At 40.0% G+C, this 17,087-nt stretch overlaps 1 protein-coding gene across 8 annotated transcripts in view; it reads left to right on the forward strand.

The window, feature by feature from the left end:
- Window positions 1–17,087, forward strand: part of ppip5k1a (diphosphoinositol pentakisphosphate kinase 1a) — a 251,625-nt gene that overhangs the window by 94,813 nt on the left and 139,725 nt on the right. For 4 of the 8 annotated variants that reach the window (XM_073024800.1, XM_073024802.1, XM_073024804.1 and 1 more), the window contains exons 12-16: window positions 1,669–1,744; window positions 4,560–4,669; window positions 5,654–5,739; window positions 6,257–6,382; window positions 15,332–15,376. In XM_073024800.1, the coding sequence (XP_072880901.1) occupies window positions 1,669–1,744; window positions 4,560–4,669; window positions 5,654–5,739; window positions 6,257–6,382; window positions 15,332–15,376 (443 nt within the window). The remainder of the gene's footprint in view (window positions 1–1,668; window positions 1,745–4,559; window positions 4,670–5,653; window positions 5,740–6,256; window positions 6,383–15,331; window positions 15,377–17,087) is intronic. The other 4 variants (XM_073024801.1, XM_073024803.1, XM_073024805.1 and 1 more) reach the window with 1 other exon arrangement.

Below are 17,087 nucleotides of genomic sequence, written 5' to 3' on the forward strand. Positions count from 1 at the left end.
CTATCTGCTCAGATGGTTTACTTTGAAGCTGGATATAGCTCCCTCCAGTGGATTAAGCAGAGTATCAGCTTCCTGCATCTGCAGAATCTGGTGTTTATGTATTCTGTGATTCAGTTGTGTGCATTGAACCCCCTCCTTTACACACTTACATTCACGACTGTGCCACCAATTTCATCAGATCAGATTACACCACAGTAATGAATTCTGCAGATTAATTACAAATAACAACAAAATGGCATATAGAGAGGAGTGAAGAAACTGTCTCAATGGTGTAATAACCATAACCTCACTCAACATAAAAAAGTAAAGAAACGGAGATGGGGAGGAATTTCTTTAGCCAGGCAGTGGTGAGTCTGTGGAATGTGTTGCCACAGGTGGCTGTGGAGGAGAAGTCATTAGGTATACTTAAGGTAGTGGTTGATAGATTCTTGATTGGTCAGGGCATGAAGGGATACTGGAGGAAGGAAGGAGATTGGGGCTGAGAGTGAAAATGGATCAGCCCTGTTGAAATGGTGAAGCAGACTCAATGGTCCAAATGGCCTAATTCTGCTCCTATATCTTATGGTCTTACTATCTTATAGAAATGATTATCAATTTCAAGAAATCAAAAAGGTATGAACAAGCTTCACTATTCCTAAACGGTGAAACAGTGGAAAGGGACTCCAGCTTTAAGTTCTTGAGAGTGAACATCAGAGGAGCTGTCTTGGACCACTAGCACCATCTTAGTAGGGAAGGGTCAGCAGTACCTATACTATCTTAGGAGTGTATAGAAAATAATTCTACCCCAAAAGCCCTGGTAAACCTTTATTGATATGTAATTGAGAGGGTACTGACCTGCTGCATGATGGTATGGTACACTAGCAGCAACAAGATCGACCAAAAAGCACTTCAGTGCGTAATCAGGAGCGCTTAGAGCTTCACTGGGACATAACCACCAGATGTGGAAACCACCTACAACTCGCATGTCTATGGCCTCATCCCACCCCAGTTCTGTTCAATCTCCTGCCATCCTGCAGGACATGCAGAAACATCTCTGCATGGACCTCCAGACTAAAAATCAACATTTCCCCTAAGGCTGTTGTGTAACTGAGCATTGCCCCACTTTAGAGTTGTTTGTTTTTAATTCAGTTGTAAATTCAGTGTCACTCTAAATAATTCAGATTTTTTTTTATTAATCGAATTGCCAGTATGATGTTTTGCACTGATTGGAGTAGCACTGCAATCTCGTTGTCCTCAGCAATGACAATAAAGCTGTAACTAATCTGAAGAAAAATCTCTGTAGGAAGAAGGGACACCTGGACTTGGATATAACTGTAACGTCTGAAGCAACACCCACAAAGTGTTGGAAGAACTCAACAGGTCATGCAGCATCTATGGACCGTCAAATAAGCACACTCTCGTAGTCAAAGTTAAAGTTGTATATTCTTGTTTCCGTTCAAATGTCATTTAGACCTTTTCGAAGAGGCAGATTCAAGGAAACATTCAGCCTTCCAGTTACAGCTTTTATCTGGTTTAATTGTTGTAACTTTTGTAAATATGGCTTTCTTTCTAGTTTAGAGGAAAATGTGAAGTAGTCTGTAAAATTCATGCCTTCCATTAAATTCTCCAAACTTAGCTAATATATTTGGTTCTAAATTAATGCCTGAGACTTTCTTTTTCACATTCTAGATTCTTTGACTTGTTTGAGAAATATGATGGATATAAGACAGGAAAGCTGAAACTCAAGAAACCAAAACAGCTTCAGGTATGAGAGAATTCTCAGCAAAAGTTTTCAAGTGTTGCTTTGTGGGATCCTTACTGCAAGCAGCACCCTTTGGTTTCATTGGAAAGCTGAATGCCCTCAGAAACACCTTCCAGGGACCTACTGCAAAAAAAAAAGATTCTCCTAGAAACTTCCTATTTCTGCCACGGGGACTGCTGTGCCTGGTGTGTCAGGCTTCAGGACCTTGTGTTCAGCTGAATGTTAGTCCCAGTAATACTGAACTAAAAAGTACTATACAGGATTCTGCAGGTGGTAGAATCACAGCACATATTCAGCTTAGATACAGAACCACACTTAGTTTTAAGAGCCAACTCCTTGCTCCTTCCCCTGCCTACATACAAAAGTTTTTTGAGGTAGTGTTTGCAATAGCAGAAAGATTTTGAGTAAATCCTTAGATAATTGGTACAAACCCTTAAGTCCTTTATTCTGCATCATTATAGTCTGACTACTTCTCTTTATTGAAAGAGCATGCTGTGTTTCTTGTCATAATTCAAACCTTAGTTTGCAAACTCCTTTTTATCCTCTTGTGCCTCCTGTCCTGTGAAATTAATTTAGCCTGTGATTTATTGCTCAAATACATTTGGCTACATTGTGCAAATTAATGAATTAATTTTCTATCTACTGATAAAGTTGCCTCTAATGGAAACAATAACCTCCTGCTATTGTGCACAACATGGTAAGAAATGAAAAGAGAGAGTCTAAACTGTGGAGCTTAGATGACGCTGGTGCACTCAAAAAGGTGGTATTGATCATGAAGGTCCTCCATTTACCCAAGGCATGCCCTCATTTCATTGCCACTGTCAAGGAGAAGGTACAGCAGCCTGAAGACAGACAGACAGACACATGCGCGCGCGTGCTCTCTCTCAATGTTTTAGGAACAGCTTCTTCCCCTTTGCCATCAGATTTCTGAATGGACAATGAAACCATGAACGCTGCTTTTTTTTTTCTTTTTGTACTATTTATTTAATTTTTTTCATTGTGATTTATAGTTTTTTAAAATTACAGTGGCATGCAAAAGTTTGGGCACCCCGGTCAAAATTTCTGTTACTGTGAATAGTTTACTGTGAGTAGAAGATGAACTGATCTCCAAAAGTCATAAAGTTAAAGATGAAACATTCTTTTTGAAATTTTAAGCAAGATTAGTGTATTATTTTTGTTTTGTACAATTTTAGAGTGGGGGAAAAAGGAAAGGAGCACCATGCAAAAGTTTGGGCACCCCAAGAGATTTGAGCTCTCAGATAACTTTTACCAAGGTCTCAGACCTTAATTAGTTTGTTAGGGCTATGGCTTCTTCACAGTCATTGTTAGGAAAGGCCAGGTGATGAAAATTTCAAAGCTTTGTAAATACACTGACTCCTAAAACCTTGTCCCAATAATCAGCAGCCATGGGCTCCTCTAAGCAGCTGCCTAGCACTCTGAAAATGAAAATAAATGATGCCCATAAAGCAAGAAAAGGCTATAAGAAGATAGCAAAGAGTTTTCAGGTAGCTGTTTCCTCAGTTTGTAATGTAATTAAGAAATGGCAGTTAACAGGAACGGTGGAGGTCAAGTTGAGATCTGGAAGACCAAGAAAACTTTCAGAGAGAACTGCTCGTAGGATTGCTAGAAAGGCAAATCAAGACCCCAGTTTGACTGCAAATGACCTTCAGGAAGATTTAGCAGATTCTGGAGTGTTGGTGCACTGTTCTACTGTGCAGTGACATCTGCACAAATATGACCTTCATGGGAGAGTCATCAGAAGAAAACCTTTCCTGCGTCCTCACCACAAAATTCAGCGCCAGAAGTTTGCAAAGGAAAATTTAAACAAGCCTGATGCATTTTGGAAACCAGTCCTGTGGACCGATGAAGTTAAAATAGAACTTTTTGGCCGCAATGAGCAAAGGTATGTTTGGAGAAAAAAGGGTGCAGAATTTCATGAAAAGAACACCTCTCCAACTGTTAAGCATGGGGGTGGATCGATCATGCTTTGGGCTTGTGTTGCAGCCAGTGGCTCGGGGAGCATTTCACTGGTAGAGGGAAGAATGAATTCACTTAAATATCAGCAAATTCTGGAAGCAAACATCACACCGTCTGTAAAAAAGCTGAAGATGAAAAGAGGATGGCTTCTACAACAGTATAATGATCTTAAACACACCTCAAAATCCACAATAGACTACCTCAAGAGGCGCAAGCTGAAGGTTTTGCCATGGCCCTCACTGTCCCCCAACCTAAACATCACCGAAAATCTGTGGATAGACCTGAAAAGAGCAGTGCACGCAAGACGGCCCTAGAATCTCACAGAACTAGAAGCCCTTTGCAAGGAAGAATGGGTGAAAATTGTCCAAACAAGAATTGAAAGACTCTGAGCTGGCTACAGAAAGTGTTTACAAGCTGTGATACTTGCCAAAGGGGGGGTGTTACTAAGTACTGACCATGCAGGGTGCCCAAACTTTTGCTTTGGGCCCTTTCCCTTTTTTTTGTTATTTTGAAACTGTCAAAGATGGAAATAAAAAAGTAATCTTGCTTAAAATATTAAAGAAATGTGTCATCTTTATCTTTATGCCTTTTGGAAATCAGATCTTTTTTTTAACTTGTTTAGCTATTCACAGTAACAGAAATTTTGACCAGGGGTGCCCAAGCTTCTGTATGTATTGCAATGCACTGCAGCCACAAAACAGCAAATTTCATGACTTATGCCAGTGATATTAAACCTGATTCTGTAACCTGGAGCATTCTAATGTAGCAGTACAGTGGTTAAAGTAAGAAGCCCTGCAGTGTTGTTTGTCATATTGTCACACCTGACTCTTGATTCTTGCAGGAAGTTCTAGACATTAGTCGTGAGCTGTTGGCTGAACTGGGGCAGCATAATGACTGTGAAATTGAAGAGAAGAAATCCAAGCTGGAACAGCTGAAGACCGTGCTGGAAATGTAAGTTCTGTAAGGGAGGGGCACAGCAAAGTCATAGAGACATTACACAGCCCTTCGGTCCATCAACTACATGCCGAACTCTTACCCTTCCCAGTCCCATCGACCTGCAACTAGATCATAGCCCTTCATAATCCTCCCATCTATGCGCTATCCAAACTTAAGTTAAATGTTGAAATTGAACTCACATTTTCACTTCGACTGGTAGCTCGTTCCACACACTCACCACCCTTTGAGTGAAAAATGTCCATCTCATGTTTCTCTTAAACATTTCACCTTTCACCCTTAAACTATAACCAAATTTCACACAACCTCCGTGGAAAAAGTTTGCTTGCATTTACCCTCTATATACCACTCATAATTTATATATATCTATCAAATCTTCCCTCATTATCCTTCACTTCAGAGAATAAAGTCCTAACCTATTCAACCTTCCCTTATAACTCAGTTCTCAAGTCCAGGCAGGATCCTTGTAAATGCTTTGTGTACTCTTTTAATCTTATTGATATCTTCCCTTTAGGTACATGACCAGAACTGCATAGCATACTTCAAATTAGCCCTCACCATCACCTGGTACAACTTCAACATGACATCCCAACTCCTGTACTCAGTGCTCTGATCTATTAAGGCCAGTGTGCCAAAAGCTCTCTTTTTGACCCTGACTACCTGTGACAATGGGGGCAATTTTGTATTGTCAATGTTATCAGGGTTTCTTGGCAGTAATATATGTATTGATTTAAAAAAAATTAGACTTCAGATCTTGAAGTTTCTTTTAGAAAATTTAGACTTGGAGCAAGGCTTCTGTTGATCTCTGATCACTAGAAGATGGTAGCTCCTCTCCACCTGCCACCCTCCTGTTTAGTTGGTGATTATTTTTACTTCATTTACTACTGCTGTACTTTCTCTTGTTCTTTTAGGAGCTGACCTATGTAATCCAGGTCTTCTGTCAGTCTGTGCCTTTTTTAAAATTCGATTTTGTTGTTATAGGTATGGTCATTTCTCTGGTATAAACAGGAAAGTACAAATGACCTATTTGCCACATGGACAACCCAAAACCTCCAGTGAAGAAGAAGGTATGCATAGATATAAGCAATCAGATCTGTTTATTGTGTTTATTGAAAGATGACACCTCTCACAGTGCTACCCTCCCTGCACTGGATTGGGGGAGAGACCTCGAATGCATACTTTTGTTTCTTGTAGGACTTTGTCCCCTCCCCCAGTTAAGCATTTGTATGTTCAGAATAAGTTAACTCATCAACTGAATCATCCTGAAACCATGAACCCATCGATGCATCTTAACAGCTCAATTCTTTGAAAGGTATTCTAAGTCGTCCAAAGCCATCTTTCATCATAATTGATAGTCTTGGACATTTTACTGTATGAATCTCCAGATAATGATCTAGAACTAGAGTTCTAAATAATTATAGAGCCAGCAGACATTTTTTTTTGCATTTGGTGTAGTTTTAGGGGAAGGGTTGGGGCTGAGTGTTGTGAGCTGTATAATCTGTCACTGACTGCGATGCAGCATGCTATGGTACTAAACTTCTGTTTTGGTTGAATTGCCACTTGGTGCCTGTGTTTACTTTTCAGATTCAAGAAGGGAGGATCCATCCTTGCTTCTAGTGCTGAAATGGGGAGGAGAGCTAACTCCAGCAGGGAGAGTACAAGCTGAAGAACTTGGAAGAGCGTTTAGGTGCATGTACCCTGGAGGACAAGGTAGGTGCAATCTAGTACAACGGTGTCCTTTGAAAATACTAGAAACAAAAGTACTAGCTTCTCACTGCAGTGGGAAGTTTTTTTTTCCCCCTCCCCTCCTTGTTGACACTATATCACTGTGTCTCAAACCAACAATTTTCAGACCAGTTCTGAATCCAACGAGGCTCAGAGCATAAAATCCATATTGCCTCTTTACTTCTGACTGATATTTTAAGCGTAATATTTCTGTTAATAATGCTGTCTACCTTTTCTATTGTGAGTTTTGGAAACTGAAATACAGTTGATTCAGGTTAATAAGGCCATCAGATAATTGGGGTAGCCGCCTATGTGAAAACAATTCTGGAAGAACAAAAACTAAGCAAGAAAATAGCCAGGATTCCCTTCATTTCTTTGGGACACTGTCATTTAATTAGGACAGGAGACTGTTGCCAAACAGTTTCTAATTAGTATCATTTGCGATGCCCACTTGTGTGGCCATTAGACACTACACTGTGTTTAGAGCAAACAGTTTTTAAATACATCATTTGTGTAAACTTCTCTCTGGCTTCCAGCTGGGTACAGATATCAATTATAACTGACGTTTTGATGACAAGCTCTGCCAGCTTCTTCAGTCTAGTCATCATCCCTGAAGAAGGTGGTAGAGTTTGTCGTCAAAATGTCAGTTATAATTGATACCGGTACTCGGCTGGAAGCCCAAGAAGAGTTTATTTGTCACGTATGCCGGGAAAGCACTAGACCCTTTATCATTTATGTGTGTTTGTGTTCAAAAAGCAGTTATTGGTGTCACTGATAATAATAAGCAGTCAGACAACTCACTGAGGTTTTAAGCATTCATGTTTGGAGATGCCAGAAATGGCCGGGAGTAAAAATGAAACAATTTCACTACTTCAGCATGTTAGGAGGAACTATGAAGAAATTGAAGGTATCGACAATCATCTTGAATGTTACAATGAAAATGGAGAATTGGAGAATGCAGTGATCGAAAGGGTTTGTATGAAGGCAGTCCATGAACTGTACTCGGTGTCTGTGCTGACTTTATTCCTTTACAGTCAATCAAAGAACACTGCAGGATACACTGGATGAATTCCTTCATCACTAGCTGTTAGGAACTAATACAGTTTTATGGTACTGTAGTAGTATTGGTAGCGTTCTAATTTGTTCTAAATTTCATTAAATGCATAATTTTTTATTCAGTTAAATAGTAGTTTGTCTTTTTACCTTTTTAACTATTGCCATGAAACTTTGGCTAATTGGGGCAGTCACTTAATTGGGCCAAAATGTACTGGTTTGGATGTCCCAATTAACTGGAATTCATTGTATATGTGATTCACTATATTAAATATTCCATGTTCATTTAGCCCAAAAGTCTTCTGCTGATTAGAACCTGCTGATAATAAAACCAGAATTTTAGTGACTCTTATTGTAAGGTCTAGGGACATCAGGATAGTGTTGTAAATGTTCCATGAACTAAACAAACCTCAGCTAGAAATGTAATATTTGTACTACAGAGCATTCATCTCCAAGTGAAAGATGTGTTTGGATTCTGTGCCATTTGTAATGGAATACTCTGCAAGGATGTTTTGTCATTGGCAGTTGAACTCAATAAATCTAATTTGTAATAAAGTTTACCTTTATAACTGAAGCTTCCTGGCAATGTTTATGGCTTCAGTACACAGCCCTAGAGCTATGTAATAATTTGTCCTGCCTGCCTTCTCGTTGATTAACAATGAAATCTCTTCCCCTGTGGAAGGGATTCGTTACTGCAGTTCTGAAGATAAAGTGCCATCTTGAACTGCAGGCATTACAGTTGTCCAATACTGCTGTCACTTATTGCTGATCAATCCTATTTTAATATTGTGGGCAGGGTAACAGTACTTGGCTTGCTGATAAATGAAACTTCAGTCAGAGTGCCGCAGAGATCTGTTGATATCGAGAACCTGAGCTATAGACTCTTTTGTTGCTGATCTTTTGATACAGAGTAAATTTTCCATGAGTATATTTACATCAAATGGACTAGCATGATAATCATCAGCAGTGAACCATGCAGAAGTTGTTCTTGTCACCTGTGCTTGTCTGGTGGTGGTGGTAGGGGGGTGTCAGCCCTCTCCCCTCTCTTCCTATTAATGCTGAGGGAAATTTGATGGATATTGGGTCCTTAAGGCAAGGATACAAACACCAGTGCCCTTGTATGGAAATGCCTACAAAAAGTAGTGGATATGGCCCAGTCCATCATGGGTAAAGCCATCCTCACCATTGAGCATGTCATACAGATTGCCATCACAGGAAAGCAGCATCTATCATTAAGGACCCCAACCATCCAGGCCATGCTCTCTTCTGAGCTCTGCCTTCAGCAAGAAGGTACAGGAGCCTTGGGACTCACACCACCAGGTTCAGGAACAATTATTGCCCTTCAACAATCAGGCTCTTGAACCAGTGGGAATCACTCACCCCATCACTGAACTGTTCCTACAACATATGGACTCACTTTCAAGGACTCTTCATCTCATGTTCTCAATATTTATTGCTTATTTATTTATTATTATTTTTTTCTCTTTTGTATTTGCACAGTTTGTTTTCTTTTCATTGCACATTTGTTGTCTGTCATGTTAGGTGTGGTCTTACATTGATTAGAGTCATAGTCATTGAGAAGTACAGCACAGAAACAGACCCTTTAACCCATCTAGTCTGTGCCAAACCATTTAAACTGCCTACTTCCATTGACCTGCACCGGGCCATAGGACCATAGCTGTCCATACCCTTACCATCCGTGTATCTACCCAGACTTGTATTAAACATAGAAATCAAGCTTGTATGCATCACTTGCACTGGCAGCTCATTCCACACTCTCATGACCCTCTGAATGAAGAAGCTTCCTTTCATGTTTCCCTTAAACTTTTCACCTTTCATCCTTAACCCATGACCTCTGGTTGTATTCCCACCCATCCTCAGAGGAAGAAGTCTATTTGCATTTACCCTATTTATACCCCTCATAATTTTTATATCTCTATCAAATGTCATCTCAATCTTCTACATTCCAAGAAATACAGTCCTAACCTATTCAATCTTTCTTTATCTCGGGTCTTCCAAACCCAGCAACGTCCTTGTAGATTTTCTCTGTATTCTCTCAACCTTATTTACATCTTTCCTGTAGGTAGGTGACCAAAACTGCACACAGTACTCCAAATTAGGCCTCACCAATGTCTTACACAACTTCAACATAACATCCCATCTCTTGTACTCAATAATTAGATTTATGAAGGCCAGAGTGCCAAAAACTTCATATTCTATTAAGATTCTGTTGTGATTGCCCACAAGAAAGTGTATCTCAGAGTTGTATATGGTGACATATATGTACTTTGATAATAAATTTACGTTGAACTTTGAAAAGAACTCTACATGGCTAGCCTATCAGCATCTACAAAAATAAAAGTATCTGATGCTAAAGAATCTGCTGCACTTTTCTGATCTTACTGGAAGAAGAACCTGTTTCACTTTCCAAGTAAATGCTGTGCTCTAACATAACCCTTTTGTGTAAAAGCCATCGCATTTCATTGGATATATCCAAACTTTTCACTTGCAGCTTGTTCCGTATTCTCAGCATCGTCTCACCCTCACATTCCTTTTAAGTAGTTCACCTTTCACCCTTAACCCATAACCTCTAGTTCCAGTCTCACCCAACCTCAGTGGACAATGCCTGCTTATATTTGCCCTATCTATACCCCTCATCATTTTATATACCTCTATCAAATCTCCTTTCATTTTCCCACATGCCAGGGAATGAAGACCTAATCTATTCAATATTTACCCACAACTCAGGTCCTCATGTTCCAGAAACATCCTCGTAAATTTTCTCTGTACGCTTTAAATCTTTTTAATATCTTTCCTGTAGATACCAGAACTCCACACTATACTCCAAATTAGGCCTCGCCAACATGTTGTACAACTTCAACATAGTATCGCAACTCCTGTACTCAGTACTTTGATTTAGAAAGGCCAATATACTAAAAGCTCTCTTTATGATCCTATCTACCTGTGATGCTATTTTCAAGGATTTAAAGATCTGAATTCCCAGATTCCTCTGTACTACAGCACTCTTCAGTGCTCAGCCATTCACTGTTCAGGTCCTACCCTGGTTTGTCCTCCAAAGTGCAATGCCTCACACTTGCCTGCATTAAATTCCATCTTTCTTTTTCCTGCTTTTATTTTCCTCAGCTGGTCCAGGTCCTGCTGTAAGCTTTGATAGCCACCCTCACTGTCCACTTCACCCTCAATTTTGGTGTCATTTGAAAATTTTTCTGGTCCAGTTTACCACATTATCATCCAGATTATTTCCACAGATGACAAACAACAATGAACCTAGCAACCAAATGTGTTTTGAAAATGCTTTTAAAACAAAATATTAATGTTCCAGTATTTCTGGGGTCCAGTATCAATCACCAGTGTACCTCTAGCCTACTCTGCATTCTGTTATCGTCAGATGAGTCCATCAATAATGTGAGGATTTGTTGCAATTAATCTTGATGTCATTGGGCAAGGGAGGAATTAACTTTATTGTACTTTCTAGACCTGAATGTTCTTCATTAACTTGCGTTACAGTATTATAACACTCAGCTGTGCTGTCTGTATGGTTGAATAGCTTATATAAAGTATTGCTGTGTGGGTGAGTTAATGGATAACAACTGGAGCAGCTGAATTCAATTGCAGATTCCAATGAAATGGGGAAGTAATTTTAGGAAGGGAGGTGGCAAATAATCCAACCTTCACTGTTGACAAATAATCAATCACAATATGGTTTCTGTTGGTGGGTTTAGATTGGATACATCAAGAACATAAATGGTAGTCTGGTATCGAGGGGCCACTACACAGAATCAGAAAAAGCTGCAAAGGGTTGCACACTGGGGGCAGCTCTATTGTGGGCATTAGTGCCCCTTCCATCAAGAATATTGTCTAAAGGTGATGCCTCAAAAAGGCAGCATTCATCACGAAGGACCCCCATAACCCAAAACATGTTTTCGTCTCATTACCAGCATTAGAGAGGAGGTACAGGAGCCTGAAGGCACATACTCATTGTTTTGGGAACAGCTTCTTCCCCTCTACCATCAGATTTCTGAATGGACAATAAACCAAATCATGAACTCTACCTCAATATTTTTGCTCTTCTTGCACTACTTATTTATTTTTTATATATATTTCTTGTACTTCATAGTTTTTTTTCAATGTATTGCACTATGCTGCTGCTGCTGCTGCAAAGGAACAAATTTTACGACCTATGTCAGTGATATTAACCTGATTCTGATTCTAAATGGTATGAAATGTTACTGCAAGCATGTTGGAATAAATGGAAAGTACTTAAATCTGGTTCACTTCTTTCAGTATCGCAGCTATCAAATCTGCAACAGTGATTAACAGAAACCTTGAGTATGCACTGCACTTCACCCTCTTTCCCCCTTCTTTCTCCTTCTTTCTCTCCAAAATCTGCTGCCCTGGGTAACTTAGTTCCATGGCATTGAGCTAATGTTTACGTATATGCCGTGGCACTGTTAGACCACAAGACATAGGAGCAGAATTAGGCCATTCAGCCCATCAAATCTGCTCCTCCATTCCATCATGGTTTATCCCGGGATCAACTCAACCTCATACACCTGCCTTCTTGCTACATCTTTTGATGCCCTGACCGATCTGGAAACCATCAACTTCTGCCTTGAGTATACCTATGGACTTGGCGTCCACCGCAGTCTGTAGCAGAGCATTCCACAGATTCACCACTCCCTGGGTAAAAAAAAATAATTCTCCTTACCTCCATTCTAAGAGGTCACCCCTCAATTTTGAGGCTGTGCTCTCTAGTTCTGGATAAACCCACTATACTCTCCATATCTACCCTATCTAGTCCTTTCAACATTTGGTAAGTTTGAATGAGATCCCCCTGCATTCCAATAAATTCCAGTGAGTACAGGCCCAAAGCTGTCAAATGCTCGTATGTTAACCCCTTCATTCCTGGAATCATCCTCGTGAACTTCCTTAGGACACTGTCCAATGACAACACATCATTTTTGAGATATGGAGCCCAAAACTGTTGACAATACTCCAACTGTGGCCTGACTAGTGTCTTATAAAACCTCAGCATTATCTCCTTGGTTTTGTATTCTATCCCCCTTGAAATAAATGCCAACATTGCATTTGCCTTCTTTACTACAGTCTTGACCTGTAAATTAACCTTCTGGGAGTCTTGCACAAGGACTCCTACATCCCTCTGCATCTCTGGTGTTTGAATCTTCTCCTCACTTAGACAATAGTCCACACTGTTGTTCCTTTTACCAAAATTCATTATCGTATATTTCCCATCTGCCACTTCTTTGCCCATTCTTCCAATTTGTCTGTCTTGCTGTAATCGAATTGCTTCCTCAGCACTAACTACCCCTCCATTTATCTTCGTTTCATCCGCAAACTCTGCCATAAAGCCGTTGATCCCATTATCCAAATCACTGACAAACAATCTGAAAAGCAGCGGTCCCAATACTGACCTCTGAGGAGCACCACTAGTCACAGGCAGCCAACAAGAAAAGGCCCCCTGCGTTCCCACTCGCTGTCTCCTGCCTGTCAGCCATTCCTTTATCATGCCAGTGACTTTCCTATACCGCCATAGGATTTTATCCTGTTAAGCAGTCTTGTGGAACCTTATCAAATGCCTTCTGAAAATCCAAGCAAATTACGTCCACTGCCTCTCCTTTGTCCACCCTGCTTCCTCAAAGAACTCCTATCAAATTTGTCAGGCAATATTTCCCCTTACAGAAACCATGCTGACTTAGACTTATTTTATCATTAGTCTCCAAGTGTCCTGAAACCTCATCCCACTTTCCCAACCACTGAGGTTAGGCTAGCTAGCTTATAATTTCCTTTCTTTTGTCTTCCTCCCTTCTTAAAGAGTGGAGTGACATTTGCAATCTTCCAGCTTTCTGGGACCATGCCAGAATCAAGTGATTCTTGAAAGATCATGACCAATGTATTTGTCACCTCTTTAGCAACCCCTCTCAGAACTCTGGGGTGTAGTCCATCTGGTCCAGATGACTACCTTAAGATCTTTGAGTTTGCCTAGCGCTTTTTCCTTTGTAATAGCAGTGGCACTCACTCCTGCTCCCTGACACTCGGGCACCTCTGGCACACTGCTAGTGTCTTCCACAGTGAAGGGTGATGCAAAGTACCCATTAAGTTTATCAGCCATTTCTTTGGCCCCCATTAGTACTTCACCAGCATCATTTTCCAATGGTCCAATGTCAATTCTCACCTCCCTTTTACTCTATCTAACTGAAAAAAACTTTGACCTGCTTTATATTATTGGCTAGTTTGCCCTCATATTTCATCTTTTCCCTTACAGCTTTTTGCTGGAGTTTAAAAACTTCCCAAACATTCAACTTCCCACTTACTTTTGCTACCTTATGTAGTCCTTAACTTCCCTTGTCAGCCAAAGTTGCCTACCCCTGTCATTTGAGAACAACTACTTCTGTGGGACATATCTATCCTGCGCTTTGTGAACTATTCTCAGAAACTTCAGCCACCTTTGCTTTGGCGTCATCCCCGCCGGTTTCCTCCTCCAATCCGCCTGGGCAAGCTCCTCTCTCATGCCTCTGTAATTACCTTTATTCATAGCGATATTGATACATATAGCTTGTGCTTCCCCCTCTCAAATTGCAGTACGAATTCAATCATATTATGATCACTGCCTTCTAAGGGTTCCTTTGCATTAAGCTCCCTACAGTCCTGTTCTGCTTCTCTACTTTCATCTTGGTCTCTGTGACTGTTGCTGAGTCTCTGATGCTTGTTAATTGTCAAGTTGTCTGTAACCATGTACTTTTTTTCTGATCTGATGACAAATAATTTCAATTGTGGCATTTTGCTACTGGTAAGCTGCTCATGTGGATTTTGAACCCCATCCCTCCTTAAGATCAGCAGTGGGGAAAATCAAAAATGCTCTAGATTTTGGAAGTTTGAAATACAAACAGAAATGTTGACAACTCTGTGTAGGTCAGGCACCATCTGGAAAGAGAAATAGTTAACATTTTGGGTTATGAAAGGTCCCAGGCATGAAACTTTATTTCCCTCCATTTTTTAAAGGTGTTAAAGGCATTTGAAGCATTTTGTATTTTCCTTCAATGGTGGGAATTTCCTTGTCCTGTTTGACCAAGCTGAACTTTTCATCCTGATCTCTGACCACCACCCAACCTTCTGCCTCTGAAATTCATTCATAGCTTTGTCATCTCCTACCAGCTATCTAAATGTGTTCCTTGCTTAGTCTTCGTAGCTGCAGATAAGTGACTCTGTCCCAGTACCATTTTTGCCCATATGCCATGAGTTGTTGGTAGGCTCCTAAATCACAATGTAAGTCATATCCCTCTTCAGTTCCCATGCTGGTATTTATCTTCCAAGACCCTCTATTTATTCCTCAAAATACAAGGCTATAAGACACAGGAGCAGAATTAGACCATTCAGCCCATCGAGTCTGCTCTTTTATTCCAACATGGCTGATTTATTATCCCCCTTCAGCTCCATTTCTTCTGCCTTTTCCCCATAACCTTTGACACCCTAAGCAAGAACCTGTCACCCTCTGCTTTAAGTATACCAAACGTCTTTACCCCCACAGCCCTCCGTGGCAATGAATTCCATGGATTCACCACCCTCTGGCTAAAGAAATTCCTCCTCATCTGTGTTCTAAGGGTACAATTAAAGTAAATGTTCAATTTCTTCCTCCAAAGGCTAACTTCACTGTGCTTTTAGCTGCTTTTCCTAATGTGTTAACCACCAATTTGATTTTAACTCTTTGAAGCACTTTAGAACACTTTTAGTACAGCACTGTATGTGTTTTGAGTTTTTGATTCAGAATCTATACAGTTAGCCGTGAGGGATGAATAATGTTAATCTATTTGTCTTTCCCTCCTGTTTTTTATATGAATATAGATGATAGCAGCAAAGGTTTGAGCTGTGATTCTCCCACTGACTGTGGTAAGGGACTGATTGCTGAGTTTGTGATGATTAACCCCATTTTCATTCTTCCTGCATGCCTAGCCCTGGGGCCAATCTAACAATCAGATGCAGCAAACTAATTGTTACAGAGTGATTCATAAATAAAATGAGGGTGCTGTTGTTCTGAAGGTAACAATGGCCTGGAATCAGTGTTGTGATCATCCTAACTTTTGGAGTTTGCAATAGAGCAAGATTAGAAATTCCCTTTGATTTGGTACTCTGTATGTCCCACATGATACTGCTGTTGTCACTATCGTGATTGTGCAGAGAAATTAATTTGTGAAAGATTGATAATTTAACTTGTTTTAAACTGTCATGTGTTTTCTCTCTCTGCGTCTCCCTCTGTCTCCTCTCCACGTCTTTCCCCAAAAGAAAAGGCATCAAACACATGCAGCCTTAATTTTGAGGTCACTTGTTTAGGTATTGTTTTACCTTCTACCCCAAAATACAAAGTCTGTAACAAGTGTTGCCTGTTTCTGCCATTAATGCAGCTAATTCACTCTTTTCTGTGATTTTGTTTTTGCTGTTGTCTTGGGTATACCTGTCAATTTCTTAGATATTCTTTTGCATTTAATTCCAGTCGACTGGATTTCTATTTGTTCTAAGATTTGTGAAAGCTCATCTGTTTAGCTTTATTTGTTGTTCAAACTCACTGGTGAAGGCTTTACCTCTTTAAAAGGCATATGTTCTTTATCATGTTCTTCCCACTGCTTTTGTAACTTTATTTCTGCCTTGCTGTCTGTAGTGCTCAGGAGATGTCCCTTCATGTTCATAGAGTGCCACATTTTGGTCTACGTGGTGTAATACTTACAAGGCAATTCTAATTCTTTCTTCTGAGAAATCCTGTCAGAGACACATTGGTTAAGAACTAGATGAAAAAAAAACTTTTTTTTTGTAACATGTTTCATGTCTGAAGTTGAACGATTTTTCAAGGATTCATTCCATTAAGACATTGTCAGTACAGTTTGGAGAACAAGTCATGTGATCACCAGCTGATAATCCCAGTTATCTGCACATACATAGTAGATGCCATTCTTTCTCTGTCAATCGATCTTAACCTCTTACTTTGTTGTTCCTGTGTTCAACACACTGCACTTTCACTGAACCAGTAGTTAAACTTTTTTTTTTATTTCTTTGTATGCTGAACTATTCTAAACTTTTACAGATAAATAACAGGTCCAATGACAAGTCTCAATAAAATTGTTGGCAATTACAAGTCCTGTCTCTGAAAGGCCTCAGAATGTTTTTGTACTGACCAGCAGCATCCGCAAGTCTACTTATTAAAGAAAAGTTTCCCTGTCTAATAAATGTCTGAAGCTTTTTCTCAGATCTAGAAAAATGCCTGGGAACCTTGTTCGACCTGGGTTCACTTCCCAATTTTTCTTCTCTACAGACCAGTATTTTCCAAAGAGTTGCTCCTTTTGTGGAGTATGTTGATATTTCCTGCCTCCCATTCTATAGACAGGTTTGTCTAATACCGTTGCAACCGTCTGTGAAGAGTAAAGCCTTCTTTGTCTCTGATTCTCTGGCATAATTATTTGCTTCAGGGTTAGGTATTGGCAATGGACGAGAGTTGAAATTTCTTTTAACACAATTGTGTTGAAAATAGGAGAATGTTTGACTGGCAAAACGGTTCTACATCAAGACTAAGGAAGAAATGAAAATATGAGGGAGAATATAACAAGGAAAA

The sequence above is a fragment of the Hemitrygon akajei genome, chromosome 21 (assembly GCF_048418815.1).
Source record: "Hemitrygon akajei chromosome 21, sHemAka1.3, whole genome shotgun sequence".
Taxonomy (NCBI): domain Eukaryota; kingdom Metazoa; phylum Chordata; class Chondrichthyes; order Myliobatiformes; family Dasyatidae; genus Hemitrygon; species Hemitrygon akajei.